The 26,799-nt window shown below is 45.0% G+C and overlaps 1 protein-coding gene across 1 annotated transcript in view; it reads left to right on the forward strand.

Annotated features, from left to right (window-relative positions):
- Positions 1-26,799, forward strand: part of ADPRHL1 (ADP-ribosylhydrolase like 1) — a 452,191-nt gene that overhangs the window by 388,281 nt on the left and 37,111 nt on the right. The window contains exon 6 of the mRNA XM_069637148.1: positions 11,726-11,858. Coding sequence (XP_069493249.1) covers positions 11,726-11,858 — 133 coding nt within the window. The remainder of the gene's footprint in view (positions 1-11,725; positions 11,859-26,799) is intronic.

Below are 26,799 nucleotides of genomic sequence, written 5' to 3' on the forward strand. Positions count from 1 at the left end.
CTAACATAAGAGCGTCGCCACATGTAAACAAACATGTTCAGTGTGGTTGCCACAATAGAAAACGGCGCAGCTGAGATGCAGCTTAGCAAGACAGTAGTCTACCTAATTAGAGGCCATTATTAACTAAGTAATACAGGAATTGATTACAAGCAATTCTTACTTTCGGAAATATGGCGAGCACTAAGGACAAAAGAAATTCCTCTGGGAATTAGATGAAAGAACATTTTTGAAATTATATTTTTATTTGAATTAGGGTTTGACTGTAACCATACATCAAGATAACACAGTGGTATTGAGCAAAGCATGCCACTAGTGTCACGTGATGAATTGCGTTCCGTCTCCATTCTCATGCAGCCAGATCAGAAAAGGGGAATAAAAAGGAAAAAGGAAGTAAGAGAGAAGGAAGGATTACAACAAAACAAAAAAAGTTGAAAAAGGGAATGCACATAGAGTATGGATAGGTCATCAGTTAGTGCGACACAGAAGCTATCATGTCCTCGTGCTCTCTAATTTAAGCAACACTCTATATGTCACATGCGGTAACTGTACTGGAGGTTATTGCGAATATTTCTTATTACACTAAATCATCATGAAAGCCTGCATATTATGTGGTTTAAAATGCACATTTGGGAAGTCATTTTGTTGCACAAATTATATTAACGGAAGCCAGGTCTCCAAGTATTTCCAGCATCTCACCCTCATTGGTTGTATTAATTTTATCCATGACTAGCCCGAATCATATCCTAGCCCACCATTCTCACGTATCAGGAGTTGTATACCCTTTCCAATTACGTGCTAGTGTTATTCTGGCCGCAACCAAGAGGTGGGAAATCAGTTTGACTCATTTACCTGAGAGCGTAAACCCCCCAAACCTCCACCTGGTCCACATTGCCTAATAGAACTGTTAAGGGATCAAGCGGAAGGTCGACTCGCGTGATCCGTTTAACGTGGAATAACACTTCCTTCCAGTTTTGGTGGATATGCAAACAGGACCACCAAATGTGAAATCGAGTTCCCCCCACCAAATGTGAAATAGAGTTCCCCGGGCCTGCCCGCATCGCCAGCAAGTAGGGAATGCAGAGGGGTTCATATGGTGAAGCTGCTCTAGAGTGAGATACCAGCAAAATAGCAGTTTGTAACTGTTTTCCCTTAATTGTACACACTGTGATGACTTGCAGGCTCTGATCCAAATGTTGTACCAAGCTAGATCATCTATTTGATTACCAATGTCTGCCTCCCATTTATTTTTTAGGCATATAATAATGGGGGGAGCGGCCAAAACGCTTTCCATTAAGGATCCTGTATAGTTTTGAGGTCTTTTGGTCTGGTGGGTCTCCAATGAATAGGTCCTCACATGTTGGGGTGTCCCTGCTCCCTCCCTTTGTCACCCTGGAATTCCCGATCCAGTGTCGTAATTGCATGCATGTATAATTGGACAACTCTGAGAGTAGAAAGGTTACATTTCTGAAAGGCCATTGCAAGCCCATCAGTGAATAGTTGAACAATCCTTTTCAAACCTCTGTCTGTCCATTGTTTGAAGGTATGAGAGTTTAGTAGAAGTAACTCTCTAAGTCAGGGACACCAAGCCCACCATTAGTTCTAGCTGCCAACATAGTGCGATGCGGGATCCTAGGGGTGTTCTTGGTCCATATGAATCTAAAAAATATGTGATGGTAAATCAAGTAAGGTGTTTCTTGAAAATATGAAAGGGAGGGCTTGCATCATGTATAGGAGTCTGGGCAGTAAGGACATCTTCACTGGTGTGAGTCTACCCAGCCAAGAGATTTCCTGGTGTGCCTGTCTTGCTAGATCTTCCTTAAGTATCTTGCAGAGAGGTGGGAAATTCTACTAGTACAAATAGTGATGAGCTTTAGTTAGAGGAACCCCTAAATATTCTAAAGATTCCTGGCACCATTGGAATTCATATTGTACTTTCAGGATGTTAACCTTTTGGTCTGATACCGTAATGTTTAGGATGTGCGATTTGGAATAATTTATTTTAAACCCTGAACTCTTTCGGGATAATTCTAATATAGATACTAAGTTTGGCAATGTCCTAATAGGTTCATGCATAAAATGTAGCAGATCATCCGCATAGAGGGCAATCTTATGATGAGTCTGAGTGATTTCTATGCCCTGATACGGTCATAAGATCAGAATCTTAGTGCGATTGGCTCCATAGCTTATGCAAATATCAGTGGAGACATGGGGCAGCCTTACGGGTGTCCCTTGTCACGGTATTAAATCAGATTAATGGCCATTCATTTTAATCTGTTTAGTGGGGTGTACATAGTTTGCTAATACACATTGAGTAAAATGTGGCCCTAATCCAAAAGGATGCAAGGCTTTCTGAATGTATGACCAATCGACCCGGTCAAAAGCTTTCTCAGCGTCAATTGATAATACTGCCAGAGAATTATCATGCTGGTGTCTCCATTCTATAATATTGATAGCCCTACGAATATTGTCTTGTGTTTGCCGCCCCAGGATAAAACCTGTCTGATCAAGGTGGATAAGTGAAGGCAGAACTGCTACTAGTCTGTTAGCTAGTACTTTAGAGTAGATCCTGGTATCATAATTAAGCAGTGCAATGGGCCTATATGAAGTGCATTAAGGTTAAATCTTTGTTCAGTTTTACTAGTAGCTACAAAGTTTCTTCTCCCCTATATGGGGTAACCTCCCCTTTCACTGAGAAGTTGTTAAAAAAGTGTAACACAGTGCGGAACTAGAAGTGATGCACATTTCTTATAAAACGTTGCCGAAAAGCCATCTGGACCTGCCGCCTTATTCGTCGATAAGTTCTTAATAACCTGTGTGACTTTCTGTGATGAGATTGGGGTGTCCGGCAACTCATGTTCTTGTTCGGATATCTGTGGGAGGGCTGCTTTCTGTAGGAAACGTTTTTGTAGATATTCCTCTGCATGCTCAGAGTGAAATAATTATTCGTAATATTGGGAGAGAATGTGTAGTTTCAGCTGTGTGCATGATCCCATCCCTGTCCTGAAAAGTCCCAATAGTGTTCATTGACCATTGGGCTTTTAGTTTGTAGGCCAAATGAGATGACGCCTTGTCGGATGTGCTAAAATAATGATGTTTTGTTTGTAATATTTGATGAGAGATTTTGGAAGCCCATAAAGCCTTTAATTCCACCCTGGCTGATTGTAGTTACCTATATGTGCCCCTGGAGGTCAGTTGTTTATAGTGGGTTTCCAGCCCCCAAATTCTCTCCTCTATTTTTTCCTGGTGCGCCAGCAGCACCTTTTTCCTTTGCAAGGCTTGATTAATAAGCTCACCCCTAACTGTGGGTTTAAAAGCATCCCATATTGTCTCTAGAGGCATACCAACAGTTGTGTGCTCTATAAAGTATTGGGAGATTTTGGTGGAAATTGCGGTAAAATAGACAGGATCTTTAAAAAGATAATCATTAGTACACCGCCTAAATGGCTTGTGTGCTTGTAGGGAATGCTATTCTAATTGCACACCGACGGAAGAATTGTCTGAAACTGAGATGATGAATCAAAAACAAGTGGAAGTAGGGAGCGTGTGATCAGGAAATAGTCTAGCCGTGAGTATGTGCGATACACATGTGAAAAGAATGTATAATCCTTTGAAGAGGGGTTTAAGTGCCTTCATGCATCTACTAGCTGTAGGTCCACTAAAGCTTTGAGAAAGGGAAGGACAATGACATGCTCTGTCTACAGAGGTGCTTTTAGATCTACCTAAGTGTTCATCCAATACCACATTCCAATCTCCACCTAAAATGAGGTCTCCCTTTTGAAATTTAACCACTCTTGGGAGCACAGCAGCATATAATTGGTCTTGATGCTGGTTCTGGCCGTATATCAAGAAACCATCAATGTTCTCCCACCACATTCAATGTGTTGATGCCTACAAACCTGCCCTCAGGGTATCTGGTCACCCCAAGCTTAGTAAAAGCAACTTTTTTCCTAATTAAAATTGCTACCCCCGCCGTCTTGTCATTTGAGGAAGCTAAAAATTGGTGAGGAAACCAGACAGAGCGAAGCCTCGGCCAGTCCTTTCTAAGGAGATTTGTCTGTTGAGGTAACGCCACATTAGTCCCAGCTGCATCAGTTTTGTTAGAATAATCGTCCTTTTCATCAGGGAATTTAGGCCATATACATTAAGGGAGATAAACTTAAAAGTCATTTGGGTTATTAGTATTCAGATCATTCAACCGCCAAGATAATCTGGTCATCAGCTCTAATTGGAACTGGTGGCTAAAGTCCCCTGCAGTACTTACTCCCTGGCTTCTCCTTCGTTCGTAAAAATGTGCTACCATCATTCAACCCAAACGGGCTTCCATATTCTGAACTTGAGCAAAGGGGATAGGTGGATCCCCTGAGTGGGAGACCATATCTCGCTGCTCTGAAGGGAACTGCTTGTCTAGTTTTGTGTCACTTTTCTCTTGACAAAGAATATTCACACCTGGTAGACCCAATCCTCCTTGCAATAATCAAACATAAATAGAAGAAAACAGATGAGAAAATAAAATTAAAAACATCAGTGCTCCATCTCGAGGAATCATTAGGTACAATACCCAATTAGGAATGCGTGTACCCACTGCAACTGCATACTATGGAATAACCTATGAACCAACAATTCTGCCAAGCAATAGTAAGCTCACATCTTGAACTGGTGAGGCTGTTTCAAACAATAGGGGCCTGGGAACTCCCCCATGGGGGGGCAGTATTCTAATAGGAGTAAATAGGTCCACTCTCAGGCAGGATTAGTTGAGTCTATACTTCTTTTGCATCAATCACATGACGGCATATGCAGTTGTCAGCGCCTCTCTCTTCTAGATCGCACTCGGGACCACTCAGAGCTAGAGTGCAAGGCCCTCATTGTATTAGGAAGTTGAATTTCGGATTTCTGTGTGACTATCAGTGCTCCCAGTGAGGAGAATTGGTGCTGACTTCCCTCCATGGAAAAACTGATTTTAAAAGGATATTCCCCAGCGATATTGTATTCCTTTGACCTGCACAAAATAACAGAGGTGATGGCTGGAAGGTTTGAAATTAATCCTAACCTCTGGCATTGCTCTGGGCAAATAACAGAGGTGATGGCTGGAAGGTTTGAAATTAATCCTAACCTCTGGCATTGCTCTGGGCAACCCTCGTTCTTCGCCTGGCAAGCCATTACAAAAGGGGAAAGACCAAATGCTAATCAGGCGTGGGCAAACCCCAAAAGGGGCAGTCCAGCCCGAACTGCTTGGTCACATCCCTTCTGCACAAGACCACAACCATCCCCAAACATGTTTCTGCCTTATTGGGCCTCATCAGTGAGGAGTAGCTTGGGTCTCTAGGCCCAGCAAGCACGGGACCCATGTCTGGGCAGACCCGTCCCACTCGGGGTGACTTACGCAAAACAACAGAGGTGATGGCTGGAAGGTTTGGAATTAATCCTAACCTCTGGCATTGCTCTGGGCAACCCTCCAGACCATCGTTCTTCGCCTGCCAAGCCATTACAAAAGGGGAAAGACCATTTGCAAATCTGGCTTGGTCCCACCCAAAAAGGGGCAGTCCAGCCCAAAATGCTTGGTCACATCCCTTCTGCACAAGAACACAAGTATCCCCAAACATGTCTCGGCCTTGTTTGGCCTCATCAGTGAGAAGTAGCTTTGATCTCTAAGCCCAGCAGGGACGGGACCCACGTCTGGGCATACCAGTTCCACTTGGGGCGACTTACACAAAACAACAGAGGTAATGGCTGGAAGGTTTGAAATTAATCCTAACCTCTGGCATTGCTCTGGGCAAACCTCCAGCCCATCTTGCATTGCCTGCCAAGCCATTGCAAAGGGGGAAAGACCATATGTAAATCAGGCTTTGTCCCACATGCCCCCTTTTGGGTGGGACCAAGCCTGATTTGCAAATGTTCTTTCCCCTTCTGTAATGGCTTGGCAGGCGAAGGAAGATGATTTAAAGGTTGCCCAGATCAATGCCAGAGGTTAAGATTCATTCTAAACATTCCAGCCATCACCTCTTTGATTTTGCTTTTTCCTTTGTCCTGCAGCCAGCTTGTCAGATGTTTCATTTGTCTGCGCTTAAAAAGAGCTGAGAGAGATACAGCCTCAAACAGTAGATGTGAATTTCTAAAGCACAAATCCGTCTGTGTTCTCACCTTTTGTAGGATGGTTTCTATTGTCTTAAAGTAATGAACCCTTGTTAGCACATCTCGAGTCAGTGGCCGACGATGCTGAATGTTAGTGAATACACAATGGGTTCTGTCGAGTGCAAGATCTATTGCTTCTGAATCACCCAAGAGTGATCTGAACAGGGCTGTAATGTATTCCTCCAGCTCCTGATTGGAAATATTTTTAGGGACTCCTCGGATGCTAATATTGTTCCTCCTTGACCCTCAAGCTTATCTTCCATCTAGTGGCACCCGGATTCTAGATCTTCAACCCTCTTTTCTAGCTTCTCTTGATTGTGTTAGTGTTCACAGAAAGTGGATTCCAAATCTGAGAGCCGCTGCTCAGTAACTTGTGAGTTGTGGCTGAGCTCCCGAAGGGATTCCTTTATCTCCTGCATGGATGATTGCATGTCTTGATGTAAGGAGTGTAACAAGCGCTGAATGTCTCCTTTATTGGCCGGAGCTCTCTCGTCCCCCTGCTGCAGTGTAATTAAGGATGTTGGCGGTGAATCCTAGAGATTGATTTTGTTGATTGTAGCATGACTTTGATTGAGGTTGCGCCACTACTGCTCTTTGCTTTGGATGGACTAATTTGGAGATACAGCCCTGTGGAAGTATAAAATGCACTGAGCCTGGTATGTTACTGCAGAGTATGATTAGCTGCAATCACTGATCCCTCGCTGCACCCCTGCTTGGACAATTAGGGTTGAGGACAAGAGGAATGAATACAGGTAAGACCCCAGATGTGGCAGGGTTCTGCGGCCGAGGTTGGGGTCAGTCAGTTGCTTCAGCTCCTCTGACTCAATTCATGCCCTAAGGGCCCCTTTATGGCTGCTCTCTGTTGCTTTGTGCACAGATTGGGGAGCAGGAACGTGTGGGGTCTGCCTCCCTCAGAGAATCGGCTTGGGCTGTTGATCAACCCCCCGCGGTCCAAATTGATGCCATTCAAGCTGCACCACAAGGGAGGAGGGGGGGCCTGATAGGCGCTCAGCGGTCCCCCCCAGAGCGGGAAGCAGGCCGCCCCACACACTGTTAATGAAGCTCTTACACCCGAGAACCTCACCGCCTGCCGTCTGCCTATGCACCAGAGCCACCCCACCACCTTAATAGACTCACCATGGATCCTGTTAGGTTCCGCTTCCTCCGCTGCCTTGAACAGGCTTACACATTGCTCCCACTCCCCCTGGATGATGGACCTGTGGTAGTCTTAAGCAGACACCGGAACACCGGGACTTAACTCACACACAGTCGGGAGGGAATCACAAGGTCCTTGTCAAGCCGCAGGTTGCGCGCCGCTCTCACGGCAGCCTGCAACAGGGTTTGAGCCACCATTGCTATAGAAGGTCTTGCTCAGCCATCTTGGAGTTGCAAGCCGCTCCACTACCCCTATCAATCTGCTGCAAATTTCAGATTTTCCACCCCGTTAGAGGTCGATAGGTGACAGCTGACTGTCTTCACCAGTCCTAATGGGCCACATCTATTATTTCAAGCATTTTGATATGCAGAAATCATGCTTATCTATTGCAATGCTGCAGAGCTCGGGAAACTTACTTCTCTGTCAGGCTCAAGCCAGGACACGCCCCGATTAAAGAACAATTTTAATAATTTCTTTTAGAGTCATCTTGAGTTGTGAAAAATTGAGTCTACCACAAGGAGCTCTATTCAATAGAACAACACACCAAGATGCACTCCCTATTGGAGTTAAAGAAGAGGTTAGTGGAAAGAGATAACATAATTTTGGTAGATCTTCTTAATAATTGAGTGTAATGAGACAGATATAAACAATTTGGATAGAAGTGCTTATATTCTTAGGGTATGTAATGATGAATTCTACCACTTGTCAAGAACTGCCCATATGTGGCGACCATAATTCATCCAATTTTCATTGATTGAAAATTAATTCCAAATTAGTGTTCATTATTTCAGTATCGAAGCAATAAATCCAGACAGGCGGGGGCATTACCAGACCAAGTAATGCCCCTGCCCGCAGGGGTTTATTGCTATTAGGGTCCCAGCGCATTGTACCAGGATACTAATCGTTTATTTTTTCAGCAGAGAAATGACGTGTTTGCCGTTTCTCAACTTGAAAAAAAACTACAAAACAAGATGGCCTCCATGGATCAGGGGGAAGGGAACTACACATAGTCCCTTCATCTCGTCTCCCTTTCCATGGCAGCCATTGCCGCGACAGAGCTGTGCCAGGAACACATAGTGTTCCCGTCACCTGCGAGGGATGAAGGTAAGTGGGGCTGAGTGGATGATGAGGAAATTGGACTTGGGGGCGTACTTACCTCAGTAACGGTGGGGAAGATGGTGAGCTCCCGCTTCCAAGGAGGTTCGGAGCGGGGGTTTAACAATGTGGTAAAACCCCCCTTCTGAGCCCCTTGATTGGCTAGGAGGTTGCCCCTCCCCACAGTCATGTACTAATTAAAAATAAGACAGCTGGGGTGGCTAGTGTAAGGTTGTCTCTAATTCTTGCCTGGAACCTTCACATGGTCTCTCACCTCCCTGATCCCCAAATGAGTCATACTGCAAAACACTACTACCAGGTAACAACTACTGACTATGATTGATTGTAATCGGAGGCCTAAAGGCAATATCCTTCTCTACCAGACTCCCTCTGGGAATTTTTAAGGGTCCCACAATTGACTTTTAACTCCTATCCTTTGCCCTGCCAATGGCTGACTCCAAAACCACTCTCACACTCAATCCCCTCCACCCTCATTTCTACCTCTGTCTCTCTCACCCCGATTCCCCCTGATCTTATTGGTATCTTCTATTGCTCTCCTCGACACCCTCCATCTCGTCTCTCACCTCCCTCCCTCTCTCTACCTCTCTCCATCTGTATCCTGATCTCAACTCACTCTTGTCCTCTCCCAACTTCCTTCCTTCTCGCTGCCCTCTCCTCTCCCTAGTTTCTGCTCAATCACACTCTCACACACCACTCAATAATCTACACAAATTGAACCATCCTCTCCAAACCCAACACCTTACCTGCACACTCTCACAACACTCCCAAACTCATCTCCACCTCCTGCACCCTCCACGCTGGATTCTTGGTCTGCCCGCTGTACACCAGACCTCACCTGAACTCCTATCAATCTCCTCAGTAGGCTGGGTTTATATAGCGGGGCATACCCGATTCCAACCCTCCTTCCATTTCCAATGGTCTCCCTAGTCACCTGTGCCAGTGCCAATATCTAGCCAAATTACCTCTATGTGGGGTGGCACTTGTCCTGGAAGATTTCAAAAAGGTTTAATCCGCCCCTTTTTCAGTCTTTGGTAGCATGATGAACGCCAACTGGTTTAACAGTTCGTGTCTCCCAGCGTCTTGAACTTGTAAGTACTTATTTGCTTGTCCGTCTGTGTTCTGTATTATTTCTTTGGTTTCGATGTGGCTCCACTTCAGTGGATCAGGTCGGTACTAATCTGCAGTATGTTCCCATCAGTGCCATTTCTGCAATAGAAAAATGAGAGACCTGTCCAGGTCAGAGGTGGGTAGGCATTCAGGTGGGATAGTGGTAACAAGAAATTGATGCATGAGAACGCATTCTGAGGGGTCGGGGACTGGGATCCCTCTCAACTACTTCATGGTACGTCTGGGGGAGCACAGGCTCTGGCAATGCCCTGGTAAGATACCTACCCCAGGTTGCAAGGGAACCCTGGACCCTTCTGACAGGGTCAGACCCCTGACGATGTCACACCTGTTTCCCTGGGTTTCGCTTTGTTCATGCCGTGGGCAGCGTCCAGCCCCCTACTTTAGCCACTGAGCACAGTGTGTGCCCATTCCCATTGTCAGCTTTGCCTACTGCATGACCGTTGCTCATGCCCCTGGCACTCCAGTGCCAATTGCTATAGCTACTAAGCATGGCTGCTGGCTATGCCCAGTGGCATTTTGCCCAGGGAACAGCCTTCAGAAATGTCTTATGCTCCCACCAGACATAGCTTTTGGCCAATGGCCGGGATTCCCCAAGTCACTCAAAGAAGCCATTGGGCAAGGCTTGTGTCCATGTCAAATACCAACTTTAGCCAGGGTATGCCTTCAGCCATGCCCAAGCTGCCCTCAGGTGAGGGGGGATAGCTCAGGGGCAACGCATTTGTCTTGGAAGCAAGACAAGGCAGCGCAACACAGGTTTGAATCCCCATACTGCACTTAGAAACCGATCTCTGGTATTAAGCGTGTTATAAAAGAACGAATATAATTATAGTTAGTTTGCAGTCTACTAATAAACCTGAGGTGCTCGGCAGCCAACAGAATTGGCCTCTGGCAATGCTCAGTGGCCACTTTAATGGAGTACGGCTTTCGGCTAGGCCCTGGGCAACCCAGAACACATGGTGACCCTCTGTACTAATAGCAGCCCAGTGGATCTCGTCTATGGGTTCGACCTGAGTGTGGTGTTTGATTCCCTACATTCAGGGTCTTAAACATGGGTGAGGAAGTGTTAGAGGGCTGGAATATAGCCAGAAACAGTAAACAAGTGGCGTTTTGTTTCACATGACTCACATACTGGGTATGCAAGCCCTGCAAAACAAACCTCCACTCAGGGGCCCCTCATCCATCATAGTGTATGTTGGGCATCCCATAGGCGAGCAATATACCACTTTTTCCAATGTTTGCAAAATGGTAACAAACAAAAAAGCATTCCATTGGAAAACTGTTCTAGACTTCAAAACAATCAGATGGGCTGTATTTTAAAAAAGCAATCCTGGTTGCCAATATGAATATTTGAAAACTTTTTGCAGGCCTGCAAACACAAATGGACCATCATGACACTGAAAATAGACCTTTGTGTCGGTGAACGGTTTCGGGCAAACTCAGATATCTCTAACAGAAGTTTGGCCACTTTTGGGTGGATTAAGAAAAAAACACTAGATGGATTTGCACCAAACAAGCAAAAGCACCCTTTCGGAGCTAAACACCTGTCACTTGCGATGGCTTTTCACAAATCCATCCAGTAGTTCGGCCTGTAGGAGAGAGGTGGTTGTAAATTTCACGTTGAGACAGTGTGTAAATTTCACGTTGAGACAGTGAAGCTCGTTTATGCGGGGTGTTCTTTTGATCAGTCTATACAAAGCGAACCCAGGAACAGGCCCCAGTCACTGTAGAGTGAGGAGCAGATGAATGGGAACGGTACATTATTTACACTACCGGCCAACATGCAGGAAGCAAAAAAAGCATATGAGCAGCTCAGCTTGCTTCAGATGTCTACGTTAAACTACATGGCACAGGGGTTCGAATTTAGGGAGGGTCGTCACTGCTCTTCATCTTTCTGTGGTTGATAACATCAATTTTAAAACATTTGGAATAATCCAGCATGAGGTGCTAACAATCCCATAGTACCAAAAAAGCAACTTAGTAAAGCAGCTTAGTCGGATGCCATCCCACTACAAAGATCTGTGTGTGAGATGTATACATATGTCAAAATCCTTTCTTTCATCATTCTGGGGTAAATTAAAGGTGTGGAATTAACTATGCTGTTAATAACATCTACAATTGTGCATGCATCATGTGTGGTCGACGTTCAATGCATGGAAGAGATGGCAGAGTAATGAATGACGCCTATCTTTCCTTTAGACATACAGAAAATGGAGTTCAGAAGGCCGTGGTGGCAGACGTGGTCATGACGCCCCGATGATTGCATATGATGCCCTGCTAGGCTCAGGCGGTGACTTCAAAGAACTGTGCAACAGAGCGATGTTCCATGGAGGTGGGTGAGACTTGTTTCTTTCTTGCAAAAAACATAAAAATACATCTAGGAAATTAACGAAATAACATTCTTATTGTTTACTTCCAATCAACACTGCTGGCTAACCCCTTCGGGTAGCCTCACTACCCAATATTTTTAGTTTTGGCTGTTAGGTGGCGCTAAAGCATTCAAGTACAGTGAAGGATAAATGGCATATGAGGAAGGACACAAAGCGTATAGCTGTTGTTTGATGATTTACCCTCCCATTGACTATGCTAATCCCTAGGGTCCTTCCCCATCCAATTCCCGGCTGTCCAAAAACGCCTTCTTCGTATCTCTTTGAGCTAGCATTATCAAGCCATACCATCGCACTTTGTGCTCGAAGTGCCTGCCAGTGTTTTTACAAAGCAGTCTTCGGAGAGTTATTGTTTTTTAAATTGTGTTTGGTTTGTAAATAAACCACAGAATTTGTAAAAGAAAGAAAATACATGCAACAATACAATAAAACAGTTTAGAATAATCTGTCCTACAACAAATTTTGTATTCGCTATGAAAACAATTGCGTATAACACCCACACTTTTTAAAATAAAAATGAAACAAAATATAAACAATCACAAAGCAGTAATCATTCAAATTTGCTCCTGAAACAATCCTAAAACATCAACCAAAAACCTATGTAAAGCTAAAAGAGAAGATATACTGTGTCCCTTGATCCGCCTGGACCACAAGAATTGCTTTGCAAATATAAAATTAGCATACATGTGTACTCCAAAATGTTGTTGTCAAAGAAGTGATGTCTTGGGATAGAACAACGTTAGGTGTTGTATAGATTCTACTTGTTCAGTGTTAGCACACAACCTACAAGTGTGATTAGTAAGTGTTAATCGAGGCCCTTTGCATTCCAAGGTGGGTATTTGAACCTTATATACACAGATCTTAACTGACTACACGGAAAAAGACACACATATCTAGTAGGATGATTTCTACGTCTGATCAGAGCCACGTATTCCGCTACACTGCGTAAGAGCCCAGACATTCACAGTAAGCCTCCAATCATATTCATATAATCTTTTTTTTTGTTCTTAGGGGTTATTAACCATTTCTTCACCTCTAGACTAAATCTTCTGCAGAATTCTATACACCTATACACGGAATCAGCAAATTCTGTGATAGAGGGAACAGAACAGGAATTTAGTATGTCACCCAGGTCTATAAACAGTGATTTTAGAGGAAGAGATTGTTTCCTCCAGATAAACATAGAGCTAAGTTAAACCAGACCAAACTCAGGTCTAATAATAGGGTTCAGAATTGTGAGTGGTAAATAAGTACCCTCTTCCATAAAATATCCTCAACTGTATTATGGAAGTTATCATAATCCAGTTGCGAGAGCTCTAAAGTGTAGATCAAAGTAGGTTCAACTTTGGCAAAACAGAAATCCAAGATCAGGAGAAATGAAGAACGAGACAGTGTCACGAAAACTCTTTTCATTTGGGCTAATGGTCATGGCATTGTAGATCTCAATTTAAACGTATAACCAATTTGGGAAGCATTATTGGAAAGGGTGAAACGTAGATGACACCCTCCTCAATCTACTGTGCCATGCCACCCAGTGCATCGACTTACGTTTATGCTTGTTCGTATAAATAACGATCTTTGATTTAGCCCCATTGTTTACCAAATTATTAGCGATCCTATATTCTGCAAAGAGATTTAACTGTCTCTGTAGACCCGATGGCGTTTGGTCAAAGAATAGCAAGTCATCAGCAAAGGCGTGCCAGTTGATTCTAGTAGTATCCAATCTGATAGAATTAGTTGTGTTTGACACCCACATCTCTTCCAAGTCAGCCAGTTAAAGGTTGAAAAGAGGAGGCACAAGCACACAGCCCTTTCATAAGGCTATGAAAGTACTAATAGGTTTCGTCAGGGCACCCGCTATACTCATACACATCCGAATAGAACTGTTCATATACAGACAAGAGAGAATCTGGACCAAGGGAGCTGGCACTTTCCACTTCGAGTCTCTCATGTATGACCCGGTCAAATGCACTCCTCATGTCCATCAACGCTATCTATACTGTCTCACAAGCACTCCCTTTAACTTGTGCCAAAAGATGAGCTATAATAACTCAATTTACAGATGTCCCTAGGGCTTTTCTAAATCCAAACCTGAAAACGAGACAGCAGATTTAATTAGTCAACCCAGGTATTAAGATCCAGGAGTACTAGAGAAGTAAATCATTTGCCAGAGGCGTCTAAAATAGCTATGGGTCTATAATTAGATGGAACAGAGTGATCTCCTTTTTTAAAGATCGAAATTATGTAAGAAATAAACCAGGAAACTGGAAAAAACAGAGTTTCCAAAATCTCCACAAAAATAGAAAATAGAATGTTTGACCACAATTCCGGATCTGATCAATAGTAATAGGAGCCAGACACTTGGGGCCGGGTTGCGTGGAAGAAACCCTGGATCGATGTGTATTTATCATTGACAAAGGTCGGAAAAGAGTAGTCACCCTTTTATTCCAAGAGCTCTTGATAATGCTTCACCCATACTTCCTTCTTTATAGTACATGTGTAATGTTAACCATTTCACTTAAATATTGTATTGGTCACCTCCCAGAATCTGCCACCATGACAACCAGTCAAAGACCTCAGTATGGCCAGACAATCTTCAAGATGTAAGTGAGGTTTTAGTAACTTTGTATAATTTCAATTTTTTAGTATATGCATAAACCTAAAATTCTGCGAGTCTCAAAACCCAGGTGTCGCAGCTCTCTAAGCTTTTTTTTCTTTTACTCCTCTTAGCCCTCCTAACACGCTCATCATAAATGTGTAAATTATTCTTCGGGGCCACGACCACTGCCTTCCTAGACATATTATTGAAACAGTGCAGGAGAGTGTTGTTAATCATATCAACCATAAAATCATAGAAATATTATGTGAGCAGCACTTCGAGTACGGAGACCTGATTTCTTTCGTAAATGTCATGCATAGACAAGTATTCCATTTTATAGATGTGCCCCTGCTGTCAACATTCAAAGCAAAGAAGTCAGCAGGGGCTGGATATCCCTACTATTTGTCGACAATTTCAGAGTGAATAAAATAGGATAATGATCACTACAACCAAATTCTCCCCCATCTAGCAAAGAGCAGAAAGGGAATATGACCGCAGAAAAAAAGTGGTTGATCCATGAGTGGCTTTTTCCCATATGGCAAGTAATAAACGGGCTGCACGGGATAGAGTCAACTGGATGCACATGGTGAAAATTCCACTCTGTCATATATACATTCCACTGCTTCCCTCTAAGAAGGAATCACCCTGCTTATAGTCCCTCTACAAGTATCAAGCCGTATTACACATGAGGAATTGACATCACCAGCTATTATTATATTATTAGGACGAGCCTCCCCCAATAATTCCACCATGATATCATCCAGACCCTCTCAAATCATGGCACATTGTTGCCTTAATGGGTTCCAGTAAACATTGATAAATAAAAAGCAAAAAGAGGAATCAACCAACGAAACCTCCACTGCAATCAAACCCTTGTTCTTTGTGTGAGTTTCAGTGTAATGCATTTTCAGATTTAAATCAAAAGCAAGGGCCAACCCTCCCATGAGTCAGCCCAAGGGACCCTTAGTAGCTGACTTGGTCAAATTATAGAAACCTTCAAGATATAAGTTTGTGGTCATCATTGTTTCTTGAATTAATACAATTCTTTTGTCTAAAAATATATCTTCTGTAGACGATGCTCTAAGAATATTCATCGACCCACACAAATTCGAAGAACATAAATTCTGGCCCCCAACGTGAAAGGTGTGAAAAGAGCCACTTTGAATTATTTGATAAATTCAGTGATGCAGCCAGCCATGTTCAATCGTATGTTAATTCTGTAGCCCGACCTTTGGACCAACTATTGATCACTGTTCTTTTGGCTCATGCAAAATCTCAATTAATTATTAGTGGATTAGTGGAGCTGTAATGGGAACAGTCCACTGGACACACCAAGATTTGTCATTCAGAAAAGAGGACACTTGTTTGCGCGAAGAAAAAGTAATTAGATCAAATCCCATTATTCTGAAGATGTCCATCTGTTCCCAAACTAAACGAGCAACTATCAAGGAATGGAGATGAACAATCAGCCTATCTTCATCATTGTCTGGAATAGCCACCATATCTATGTCACCAGAATGCAAATGCTTGAGGGCTGGAATCTTGCTGAATATTTGCAGGCTCTTGGACCTATTGAAATGACTTTTGCCACTGATTTGCACAATGTTTTCTAGACCATTCACTTTCTCATTGGAATTGTAATGTGTAGGCAAGCCATGACTTCCTGTGATGAGAATGCTTGCAGAGACCCCAACAGACTGTGAGTTCTGTAAATTATGATTGACGGTCGAGTCATTGTGAAACTGCTTTTGTGGCATACCCAGCAGCTCCGTTGCAAGTACCAAAGAAGATTGAGGTCAGAAGTAATCGAAATACCCTCTAGAGAGTCCGAAACCTTTCTTTCATTCAGATCATCAAAGATGCATTTAGGAGCCAAGAAGGAAGTGATTTCTTTCTGAGTAACAACTCCCTAACTAACATTACTGTTCTTAGGTTTTCCTCTTAGGAACATCAGCAATGCTGGTTAGCGTTTCAGTAACATTATTGCTCTTAGTTATCATCGCAAGTGTATTTAAGTCGATAATAGTATACTCATTGTGCAGTGATCTGAAGAACTTCCTTGAGGACCGCTTCTTATTATTATGAATATTGCTCTGGTTTTTCTTTTTTTTCTTTTTTTGTTTCCATTTTTACCTTTTTTTTTAAGATATCCTGACCCTAAGTGACATTTCCAACACCAAACTACTTTCATTATCGGCCAACATAGGCACAGGATGTGAAGTTGTTATGTTCACATTATCAACCTCCAGTATAGAATGCTCAATAGGAGGGTCATCCTGTGGGTCATTACAGGGAGATACTAAAGTGCTGTTTGTGCCAAAACGATTGGATGAGCAGCTAAATCGCTTGTTACAATTCAACAGTGGAGTCGCACTGTTGATAGAGTCTGGTTGATTCAAAGTCGGGTTGTTGTCCCCAAAGGTCAAGCGTCCTTCTTTCCCTGTAGTTTCGACGGACAGAGGATGCAGCCTGATGCAAGCTGTCACCTTTCTTTCAATAAATGAAAGTTTTACAGCATTCTCTTGGATGATATCTTCAATGTTGTCGTATAGTCAAAGAATAGACCCCATAATCAGATGTAGAGCTGATATTGACGTAGGGCTCAGACTATCCAAGTTCAGTAGGACACTGGAGTCTCTACGCAAGTGAACATTCTTAGGAGTGAAATAATCAGCCGAAGTAGATTGTGGCAGTGTGGTCCTGGGAGCTAACCCTTCTTTGAGAATGGTTGTTGTAGGTTCCTGAATGGTCTGAGAGTAGGGGCCTTTTCCAGATCTTTACAAATACGCATGAAGGATTGTTCCAAGTTCATTGAACTCATCCAATCTTTCATCTGTAAACCCACCATATTATTTGTGTTCTGATCAACAGGCTTAACAGATTTCATACAGCCTTCTCGAATTGGTGTGTAGTCGTTAGAGTTATTTATTATTTATTTATGTATTATTTATTTATTTCTCCCGCACGATAGCCTGCAGGCATCAGGGTGCAAGACAGACAACAAACAAACTAGATGGCTGAAAGGTCTAATTTATTCAAACAGAGTTGTTTTCAGATTTTTCTAGAAAGTATTGTAACTTTCCTCTGATTGCATGGATATTGGAGGTTTATTCCAGTTACTTGCCGCTTTAATAGGGAAAGATCTACCTTTACCTCAAGCTCTTTTAGCATGTGGAGTAACTAGAAGGTGTGTGGCACTTGAGTGCAAAGTCCTGCTTGGGGAGTATTTTCTTAGTGTTTGTTTTAAGTAGTCTGGAGCCTCTCCATATAGGCATCTATGGGCCAGAGCCAGCATCTTAAAAAGAATTAGTTTCTCTACAGGCAACCAGTGAAGCTTCTTCCTGTAGTGTGATATATGTTCCTTCCTAGTATCATTGTAGATAATCCTGATGGTGTCATTTTGAACAATCTGCTTTTGGATATTCTTTTTGCTTGCTCTGGATAATAAGGCGTTTTAGTCCAGCCGGGGCATGATTATGGCTCGAACCAGGGTTTTTCAGTTTTTTCATGATAACAAGGGATTTATCTGTTTTAAGATTTTTAGGTGGTAGTGTGCATTTTTAGTCACGTAGTTGACATACGGATGTCTCAAATATTGTGCCCATAGTTTTTACTTTTTCAGCCACCTTGATGGTGCAGGTGTCTAAAGTAAATGTTGGCTAAGCTTGAACCAATTTCATTCTGGCCTGGCTAGTTCCGAAGATCATGAGCTCTGTTTTAGAGCTGTTTAGGCACATCCAGTTTTCAATCATCCATTCCTGTATGATTGAATGTAAGTGGTTGAAGGTGTTTTTGTCTTCTGCATGGTCACCACTAAGGTCCATGATAAACTGGAAGTCGCCGGCGTAGTTGGTGAAATGAAAGCCCATGTTTCACCTCACAACGGGTGTTGCCCCTACCAGTTCTAATTGGAGCTGCGATTCTGTTGGCAATATCGTTGCTGAGACCGTTGGAGGCTGCATGTCATTTATTCATGTAGTTTTCGAACAGCTGTCCACCCTTAAGACTTGAGCCTGCACTGAGATGTTATAGCTCCGAAGATTTAAGAGGGAGCTGAAGTGGGCATTATTTAGATAATAAAGAGTGGCAAGGCAGCCTTTGAAGTCTCACGAGCAAATTGCACAAAGAGTGACATCACTAGCAACAGTGATATGCACAGTCAAGTCAGCCAAATATAGATGCCACTGAGAGGCTTACTTGCTGTTTGTTAGTGAGACCTCGCAACACCCTGCGAACCACAGCAAACCACTTTAGCCCACTTCATAGGACTATAATTAATGAAGATTAATGGCAAGTGATTCCTGCATGAATTGACCCCGACCTCTACGTACACCAAATCCCCAACATAAACTCAGGCCCTCTAAGCACATAGTAGACATCTTTGCACTTTCCCTAGGAGAGAGATTGGGTGTCCAGTCCTGCTCACCAAGCGAGACCAAAAATGGTAAAGAGCAAAAAAGGTGGATGGGGACTGAGAGTTGAGCACATCATTGGAGATGTATTATCTGTGCATTGAAAAGGCCTTAACCAGGTCTGCCGTCAGTCACTCGATTTATAAGTGCTATGCATGTCCTTCACTGAAGTCCTGTTAAAAACAAGCATTTGCAAAGGCTAACAGTTTTGACTTTTGTATAAGTATTAGGCATTTGCCAGGTAGTCCGTTTATAAGTCCAGGTACTTGCACCATTTAGCAGCTACTACCATTGATGGCCTATTAATAGAACTTCAGCGGCGCCTGGCAAATGCCTTTCCCATGCGTTCATGAAAGCGAAAATGGTTGGCAATGCCAATGCTTGTTTCCATAGGCCGAATGAACATACACAAGTGCCTGGTACTGTGTAGTACTAGGGTATACTTACCCAAGTATCAAATATCAAATGTGGCAGTCGAAATGACCATTTGTACGGTAGTAAAATGTGTGTACTCCATAAACTTGATCTACTAGTTCCATAACCTCCCTACCCATCTCATATTCTATATGAAAATATGGGCCTCAATACAACTTTTCCAGTGTCCTGCCAAACTTTAACGCCATTGCCCCCACTTATTCGGGTGGATTTACTGTCAGATTATGAATGGGGGGGTGGCAGAGGTGGTCTCCCTTTGGAGGCCTTAGGACCCTGCGGAGATTTTGTCAGTTTTCCACAGGCGGTACCGCTCATGGTAAATCTCCAGTTTTTGTAGGTAAAGTGGGGGAGTTTACTCCAGCTGAATGCTGGTGGTAACTCCTCCGCTTTGCCTCAAGTCCCAGAATTTGTTGTGTAAAAGATGCAGTAAATCCGTAACTGCCAAAGAAAAGTTCAGTAAAGGGGTTTTGGCCAATATTTACCGGACTGCCAAACTCATAATGTGGCCACATTATGACCATTCAAAGCTACAGGTCAGCCCAGATCGCCATCAACCAGCTAGCGGAACAGATGGTTTTCAAGATCATCGCTTAATCTTTGGTGATTAAAGCACTAATTGTAGGGAGGTAGGTAACCGTTTCGGAAGGATCAAGTCTTGTACTTGAAATCATCTTCTTGATTTATGTCAATTCATGAACGCTTTTGTGGCCAACAAACCTCAAGAAAAGGAGTGGAGGGAGTGCTCAGGCAAGTAACCAGGCACCTTCCCTTGCAGACCAGTAGGGCAAGATTTATTCATGGGATTTTGAAACATGGGAATTATTTATATTTATTTATTATTTATTAATTATATGTGTCCTTTTGAGAGTCCTCAACAAAGAGTATTTGGGCCCATCCTCAGCCACACTCCTCAGTGATCGCCGCAGCATCACTATATTCCAAGCCTCAGTCGTCCTCAGCCTCCTCCTCTGCGGTGCTGCTAGGCAAGGAGGAGAAGATCTTGGAGGCGTATGGCAAGAAACTCTATTCCAACGCTTCCTTACATCTATGTCAGGCCAACGCTGATGCCATGCTGGCTGCCACCAACCAAAGTTTATGGCGGGAAATAGCGGACTTCCTCCCGGAACACCCCACCCAGAGCCAATCACGCTTTAAGGCGGGGCTAGCTGAGGCCAAGCTGGTGGCACATGGCCTCATGGAATCCACCGTGGCCCATATTGACACCTCTGGCCGTTGCCATCTGTATTGCCACGGACATGAGAAGGACAGCCTGGCTCCTGGCAATAAAATTCAACCCTAGATGTCCGGGAACGCATACTAGATCTACCGTTCGGGGGGGGGGGCCTCTTCCACTCCACCACGGAGGAAGAGCTGGATAAAAAGAAAAACAGCTCACAAATGGCCAAGTCTTTATCCATCCTTACAATGATCATGCACAAATCGTACACCCAATATCAGTAGCGCTCGGATAGGGGTCGTACGTAGGGAGGGTTCTACGTCTTCCAGGAATGTAGATCCAGACAGCCGGACCGCTTGCCGTCTCAGAACCGGCGCAAGCAACAAAAAGCAGGGTGGGGGCGGGGCTTTTTCCAGTCCCCCTCTGCGACAGCCTCTGAGGGAAAGAAGGCATGACACGCCCCTTCGGGTCCACGTGTCTCCGGTGGGGTGCAGGCTTGCTCTCTGTGTACATATATGGCACCAGAATTTCGCGGACCCCTGGATCCTCTCCGTAGTATCTACAGGGTACCGCCTCCCTCCTCCTCTCCACTCCCGCAGGTTGGGACAGAAACTCTTTTGGCGGAGATCCGGTCGCTCGTAGAGAGCCAGGCAGTGGAGGAAGTCCCAGCCTCCCAGCGAGGCTTTGGCTTTTACTCCAGGATTTTCGCCATTCAGAAGAAGAACCAGGCGGGCCTGAGAGTTGTGCTGGACCTTTCCACCCTCAACCTCTCCTTACCCCTGCAAAATTCAAGATGGTTACACCAGCTTTTATAGCAGAGACATTGGACAAGGGAGACTGGATGTGCTCCCTGGATCTGAAGGACGCGTACCTACACGTCCCGATTTGGCATCCCCATTGTTCTTTCCTACGGTTCAGGATCATGGGCTACTATTTTCAATATAAGGTCCTTTCTTTTGGCCTCAACCTGACCCCCAGGGTCTTGACCAGGCTCATGATTGCCGTGGTGGCCCTCCTCAGAGCACAGGGCCTACACATCTACACATACCTCGATGAGTGGCTTGTGAGGGCTATATTTCCAGAAGTGGTTCACCACTCTTCCCATGCCCTTATGAACACACTGCACAATCTTAGCTTCTCGCTCAATCTCAAGAAGTCACAGCTGCAGCCTACGCAGACTCTGACATTCTTGGGCCTCATCTGGGACACGTGTTCTGAGAAGGTATTTCCGTCGGAGGACAAAATATCGGCCATCAAGAGCCACCGCCCACGTCCTCAGCAGAGAAGTAACTTCAGCATGGTGGTACCAACATCTCCTGGATCTACTCGAAGCAGTGCAATTAGCCGTCCTGCACACAAGACTAAGGATGAGGAGGAATCAGCTGCACTTCGCGGCCTCATGGAACCAGGAGCGGGGCTCTCAGTCCCAGATTATCAACATTCCTCCATCTCTCTGTAGACCTAAATTGGTGGTCCAGAGACTGCAACCTATGGATGGGCAAGGGCTTTCGGACACCCACTCCGCAGGTCACCATCACTACGGATTCCTCGCTCGAGTGCTGGGGAACCACTCTGGACGATCTCTCGGTCCACGGCACCTGGACTCGACAGGAGCAGGAATACCACATCAATTGGCTAGAGCTGAACGCCATCTGGCAAGAACTCAGGGGATTTGTACCACCTGTCAAAGGGGCAAGGTTGTCCTCATCCAGATGGACAACTCGACCAGCATGTACTATGTCAACAAGCAGGGAGGCACCAGATCACCTCCTCTGTGCAGACTGGCAATCAGCATGTGGGAGTGGGCACTGGAAAACAACATCTATCTCACGGCAGTCCACCTCCCGGGGGAATCCAACCTGGAAGCTGACAGGCTCAGGTGGCTGGAAGCAGACAATTACGAGTGGCAGCTAAATGACCTCGTTATCCAGGAGATCTTCAACAGGTGGGGTCCTCCCCTGGTATATCTCTTTGCCACCTGGCACAACAAGAAGTGCCCTCAGTTCGCTTCCTGGCAGGGACAGGGCCCCAGGTCCATGGGCAACGCATTTCACCTTCAGTGGAACGGCATGAAGGGCTACGCCTTTCCGCCTACGCCGCTGATTCACAGAGTAATTTGCAAAATCAAGGAGTCTCGCCAACTCCACATCATTCTAATAGCTCCCTGGTGGCCGGCCAGGCCACGGTTTTCAGAGCTGCTCAGCCTCTCGAAGATGCCCCCTATTCAACTCCCGACGGCGGCAGGGGGGTAATTTAATCTATTTAAAACCTTAAAATGTATGAGTCTGAATTTAGAATTAAATGACACTTGATAGTGAGCAAAGCGCCCTCCATTGTGAGTCGGTAAATTTTACTTGGAGGTCCCTACCCCATCTGGAGCGTGTAGTTCTTGTAGAACCTGTGATCATAGATTGCGCCAGTTTGTATAATACGGAAATACCTTTCTTGACTGTGGACCTTTGTAAGATATATGACAGACAGGCATGTGTAGGAGGCTCATCCAGGAATGTGGGCCAGTCCATCTGAAACGCGGCACGCATGCACAAATAGTACAACATCTGCAACTGACCCTCCCCCACGCCTGCCCTCAGTAACCCCCAGTCCGCAAAGCGACACTCTATGTACAAATCACCAGATCGGTGGATGCCCTCTGCACTCCAAGTTTTAACTATACCTCCATCCATAGTGGGAGGAAGCATCGGAAGCCCACATTGGGGAAAAAGCTTATCATATACTGGTGCCTGTGCCACCTAAGCATTCAACTTCTTCCATCCTTTCCAGGTTGCCCCCCCCCGGGGTCCAGCTGATGAATTGCCTGATAATTACCACCCACCAACAGAGAAGCTAATGAACTGGGGCTTGCACGCAACCTCTCTAGGCGGGTATGCAGCAGGGTGAAATTGCTTGCTGTCCAATAGGTTGCATAATGTACTTGCGCGACTGTAGTATAATTTCAAGTCAGGTGCATTGAACCCTCCCTCCACATAGGGTCTGGCCAGGTGTGACCACTTAAAACGAGCCACACCTCCCACCCAGATGAAAGAAGTGAATTCCGCAGTAATGTCATGAAACAGCACGCGACCAGGACAAAGTGGGATATTGTTAAACATATAGAGTAGTTAGGGCAGCACCACCAATTTGGATTAGGGATAACCTCCCTGCCAACGATATCAGTATCTTTCCCCACTTTTGTAGCTTTGCCCTTAGGTTCTCCACATAGACCCCATAGTTGGGTTCTTGAGTGAGGCCAGGTGTCCGCGCAATCACTATACCCAGGTAGCGAACAGATTGTGCAGCCCATTTTAACCCCATATTGTGCATGGGTTTTATCGTCCCGGTCGTCAGGGGGAACATTTCCAATGTATTGCTATTCAGGTGTAAACCTGAGTGTGCGCCAAAGGCCACCACTGTGTTGAGTATTCTAGCTAAGATGATGTCAGGATCCCTTATGTACAGTAATATGTTGTATGCATATCGTGATATAACTTCCGGTTTCCATCCTATTTTCATTAAAGCATGGCTATGCTCAGCTTGTATTTTGTCTGCCAATGGTTCAATAACTAGTGTAAATAGCAGTAGAGACAATGGGCACAGCTGTCTGGTTCCCCCGCCCAATTGCAGGAGCGAGGAGTCGCAGCCGTTCCTGCGTACTCAGGCATATGGACGTGCATACAGCAGTTTCACCCAAGAAATGAATCTAGGCCCAAATCCGTAATTGGACAGCACTTGGAAAAGCAACGGTCAGGATACCGTTTCAAATGCCTTTTGCATGTCTAATGAGACCGCCACCGCCTGTACATCACATGGAGTCTGGGCTATAACATTGTACAGTCGTCAGAGGCTCAACGCCGTCGACCAGCCAGGTAGGAATCCTGCCTGGTCGGGATGGACCATATCGGTCGTCAGTACCTTGGCAAAAATGTTGGTGTCCGTGTTTGTGGGACAAGGGTCTGTAAGACCCACAGTCCTCAGGTGCCTTGTCAGGTTCGAGCAGGAGTTTAATGATGGCTTCCTGCACCGTATCAGGTAGCACTCCCGCCCTCAGTGCCTCTTCCCAGAGTTGCAGGAAGTACGAAGCCAGCAAGCCGGAATACTCCTAATAAAACTGCACCCATCCCGCCTGAGCTGGGGGCCTTACACGGGGCAGATACGCTATAGCTGCCCGAATTTCTAGTGTTAGAAGTTCCTCAAGTGTGTCACGAGTCGTACTGGTTAGTAGAGTGGTAGGTATCCCGTTCAGATATTGCTCAGTGCCGCTCTCAGAGTTATTACACACTCCCCTTAGGTTGGTATAGGGCCCAGTAGAAGTCATAGAACTCCTTGTTTATGTCAGTGTTAGTGTAAGCTGTCGAGCCATCAGATGCTCGGACTTAGGGAATATGTGCACTCCATGACGCCGACTTAACTAAGTGAGTGTGACAAGGCGATGGAAAGGAAGGAAGATCAGAGCCAGGACAAGATCTCTAGCAAGAAGCCAATCAGACCTTGGGGGATGAGGACATAATGGAGGGAGGCTACAACCTGTGAGACCTTGGGGGATGAGGTCATAATGAAGGGAGGCTACAACCTGGGAGGGACAGACAATTGGACTAATGGTAATGCTCTAGAACAAGAAAGATTCCAAGGATGTCATACTGATACAGGTCTCAGGTGTTTGTCTTTTGAATTAGAGAGAAGAGTTGGAGGAGGGCCCGGGGCCTGAGGAGGAGGTGGCCCATGAGTGGGCCTATTGACTTCCGGCCATAAGAAAACAGTGTCCAAGTTGCACCCGTTGTGCCCTATCCTGTTATAACCCATTTATAGAGACTTATTAAGACATTTATCCCCAAAGAAGAAGTTAGCTATGAGAGAGTTGCTGCTGACAGCCCTAACGGCACTAGAGACCCAGCTGGAGGCGTCTGTCATCCAGAAACAAAGGTGAGCGTCGAGTGAATGAGAGGAAGACTGAATGAACAGAGAGGCAGAAGACTGCTAACAGTTGTCCAGGAAGCCTTCCCAACAAGGGGAGGGGCTGGGCCAAGGAGGCTGGAGTACAACCAGCACCAGTGAGGGTGTGAGCTGGAGACCTCCTCTCTGGGGAACTATAGAGAAATGAATAGAGAGGCTTGAGAGACAATACAAGACTTTAAGGAATCGATGATGAATGATCCCTAGGAAAACAGTTTCCAGAGAATAAAAGGCAATAGAGTCTCATCTCCTGGAGAAGACTCCCGAACACTGTTAGCCTCATCAGAATGATTTGTGAACAGTATCTTCACCTTTTTGAGAAAGAAAAGCAAACTGCATGTTGTCCCCCATTTTCCCCAGAATTAAAGGAGCTTGTTGTTTCTGCAAATAAAAGTCAGTAGGTCTAAAGTGTTGAAGGCTGGTCTTCTTATTTCCAAGTGCCTACTGCGAGCCAGAGTCCGGCCTGGTCTGTCCGATTCCCCATACCTCCTGGCCATCAGTCGTCTGTCCATGAACCTCACCTCCCTCTGAGCCAGGTCCCGGTATGCCTCTAATGCTTGTTTAATCTCAAGGTGTAGGCCTGTAGTTGGGGATAGCCCACATTTCTGCTGCAGTACCCCCAGCTCTGCTTCTTTCCTAGCCAAGTCTCTCCTTATACACTCTGAATTCTGCCAACAAGGCTGCTCCCTGGACAAACACCTTTAAACGCCAGCCACAGGGTCGCCATTGATGAGACATACCCCAAGTTGTTGTCAAAAAAGTTTGTCACCTCGTCACATAAATTCATTGAGAATGCAGTGTCCATTAATGCAGCCGGCTTGAACCGCCACAGCGGGTGGGTTATCCCCTCCGATGGGAAATCTAGTATTAAAAGTATCGGGGAATGGTCTGAGAGGGTGCAGGGTAGAATTGAGCATTGCACGACCATATTAAGCAAAGGGGCAGATACCAGCCACGTATCAATGCAGGAGTACATATTGTGTACAGAGTAGTAAAAGGAGTACTCCCTGTTCTCACCATGCAGTGTCCACCAGACATCTAGAAGGTACTAAGTTTGCACACCACGCAATATTGCATAAGCTGCCCTGGATAGTGATTGATTACAGGTGACGGAGCGATCCAGTGTTATAGCCAATATAGTGTTCATGTCGTCCCCCAGCACAATCTCTGCTAAAGGGTATGAGGCGCAAAGCTCAAACAGCTCGTTATAGAAGGGCTGGGGCATATATGTTGGGGCCATATAAATTTATCAAGAGTATTTCCTTCCTATGTAGGAGTCCATGGACCAGGACATATCTGCCCTGTGTGTCTACCTT

This window comes from Ambystoma mexicanum, chromosome 7p, assembly GCF_040938575.1.
Source record: "Ambystoma mexicanum isolate Mex_15411 chromosome 7p, UKY_AmexF1_1, whole genome shotgun sequence".
Taxonomy (NCBI): domain Eukaryota; kingdom Metazoa; phylum Chordata; class Amphibia; order Caudata; family Ambystomatidae; genus Ambystoma; species Ambystoma mexicanum.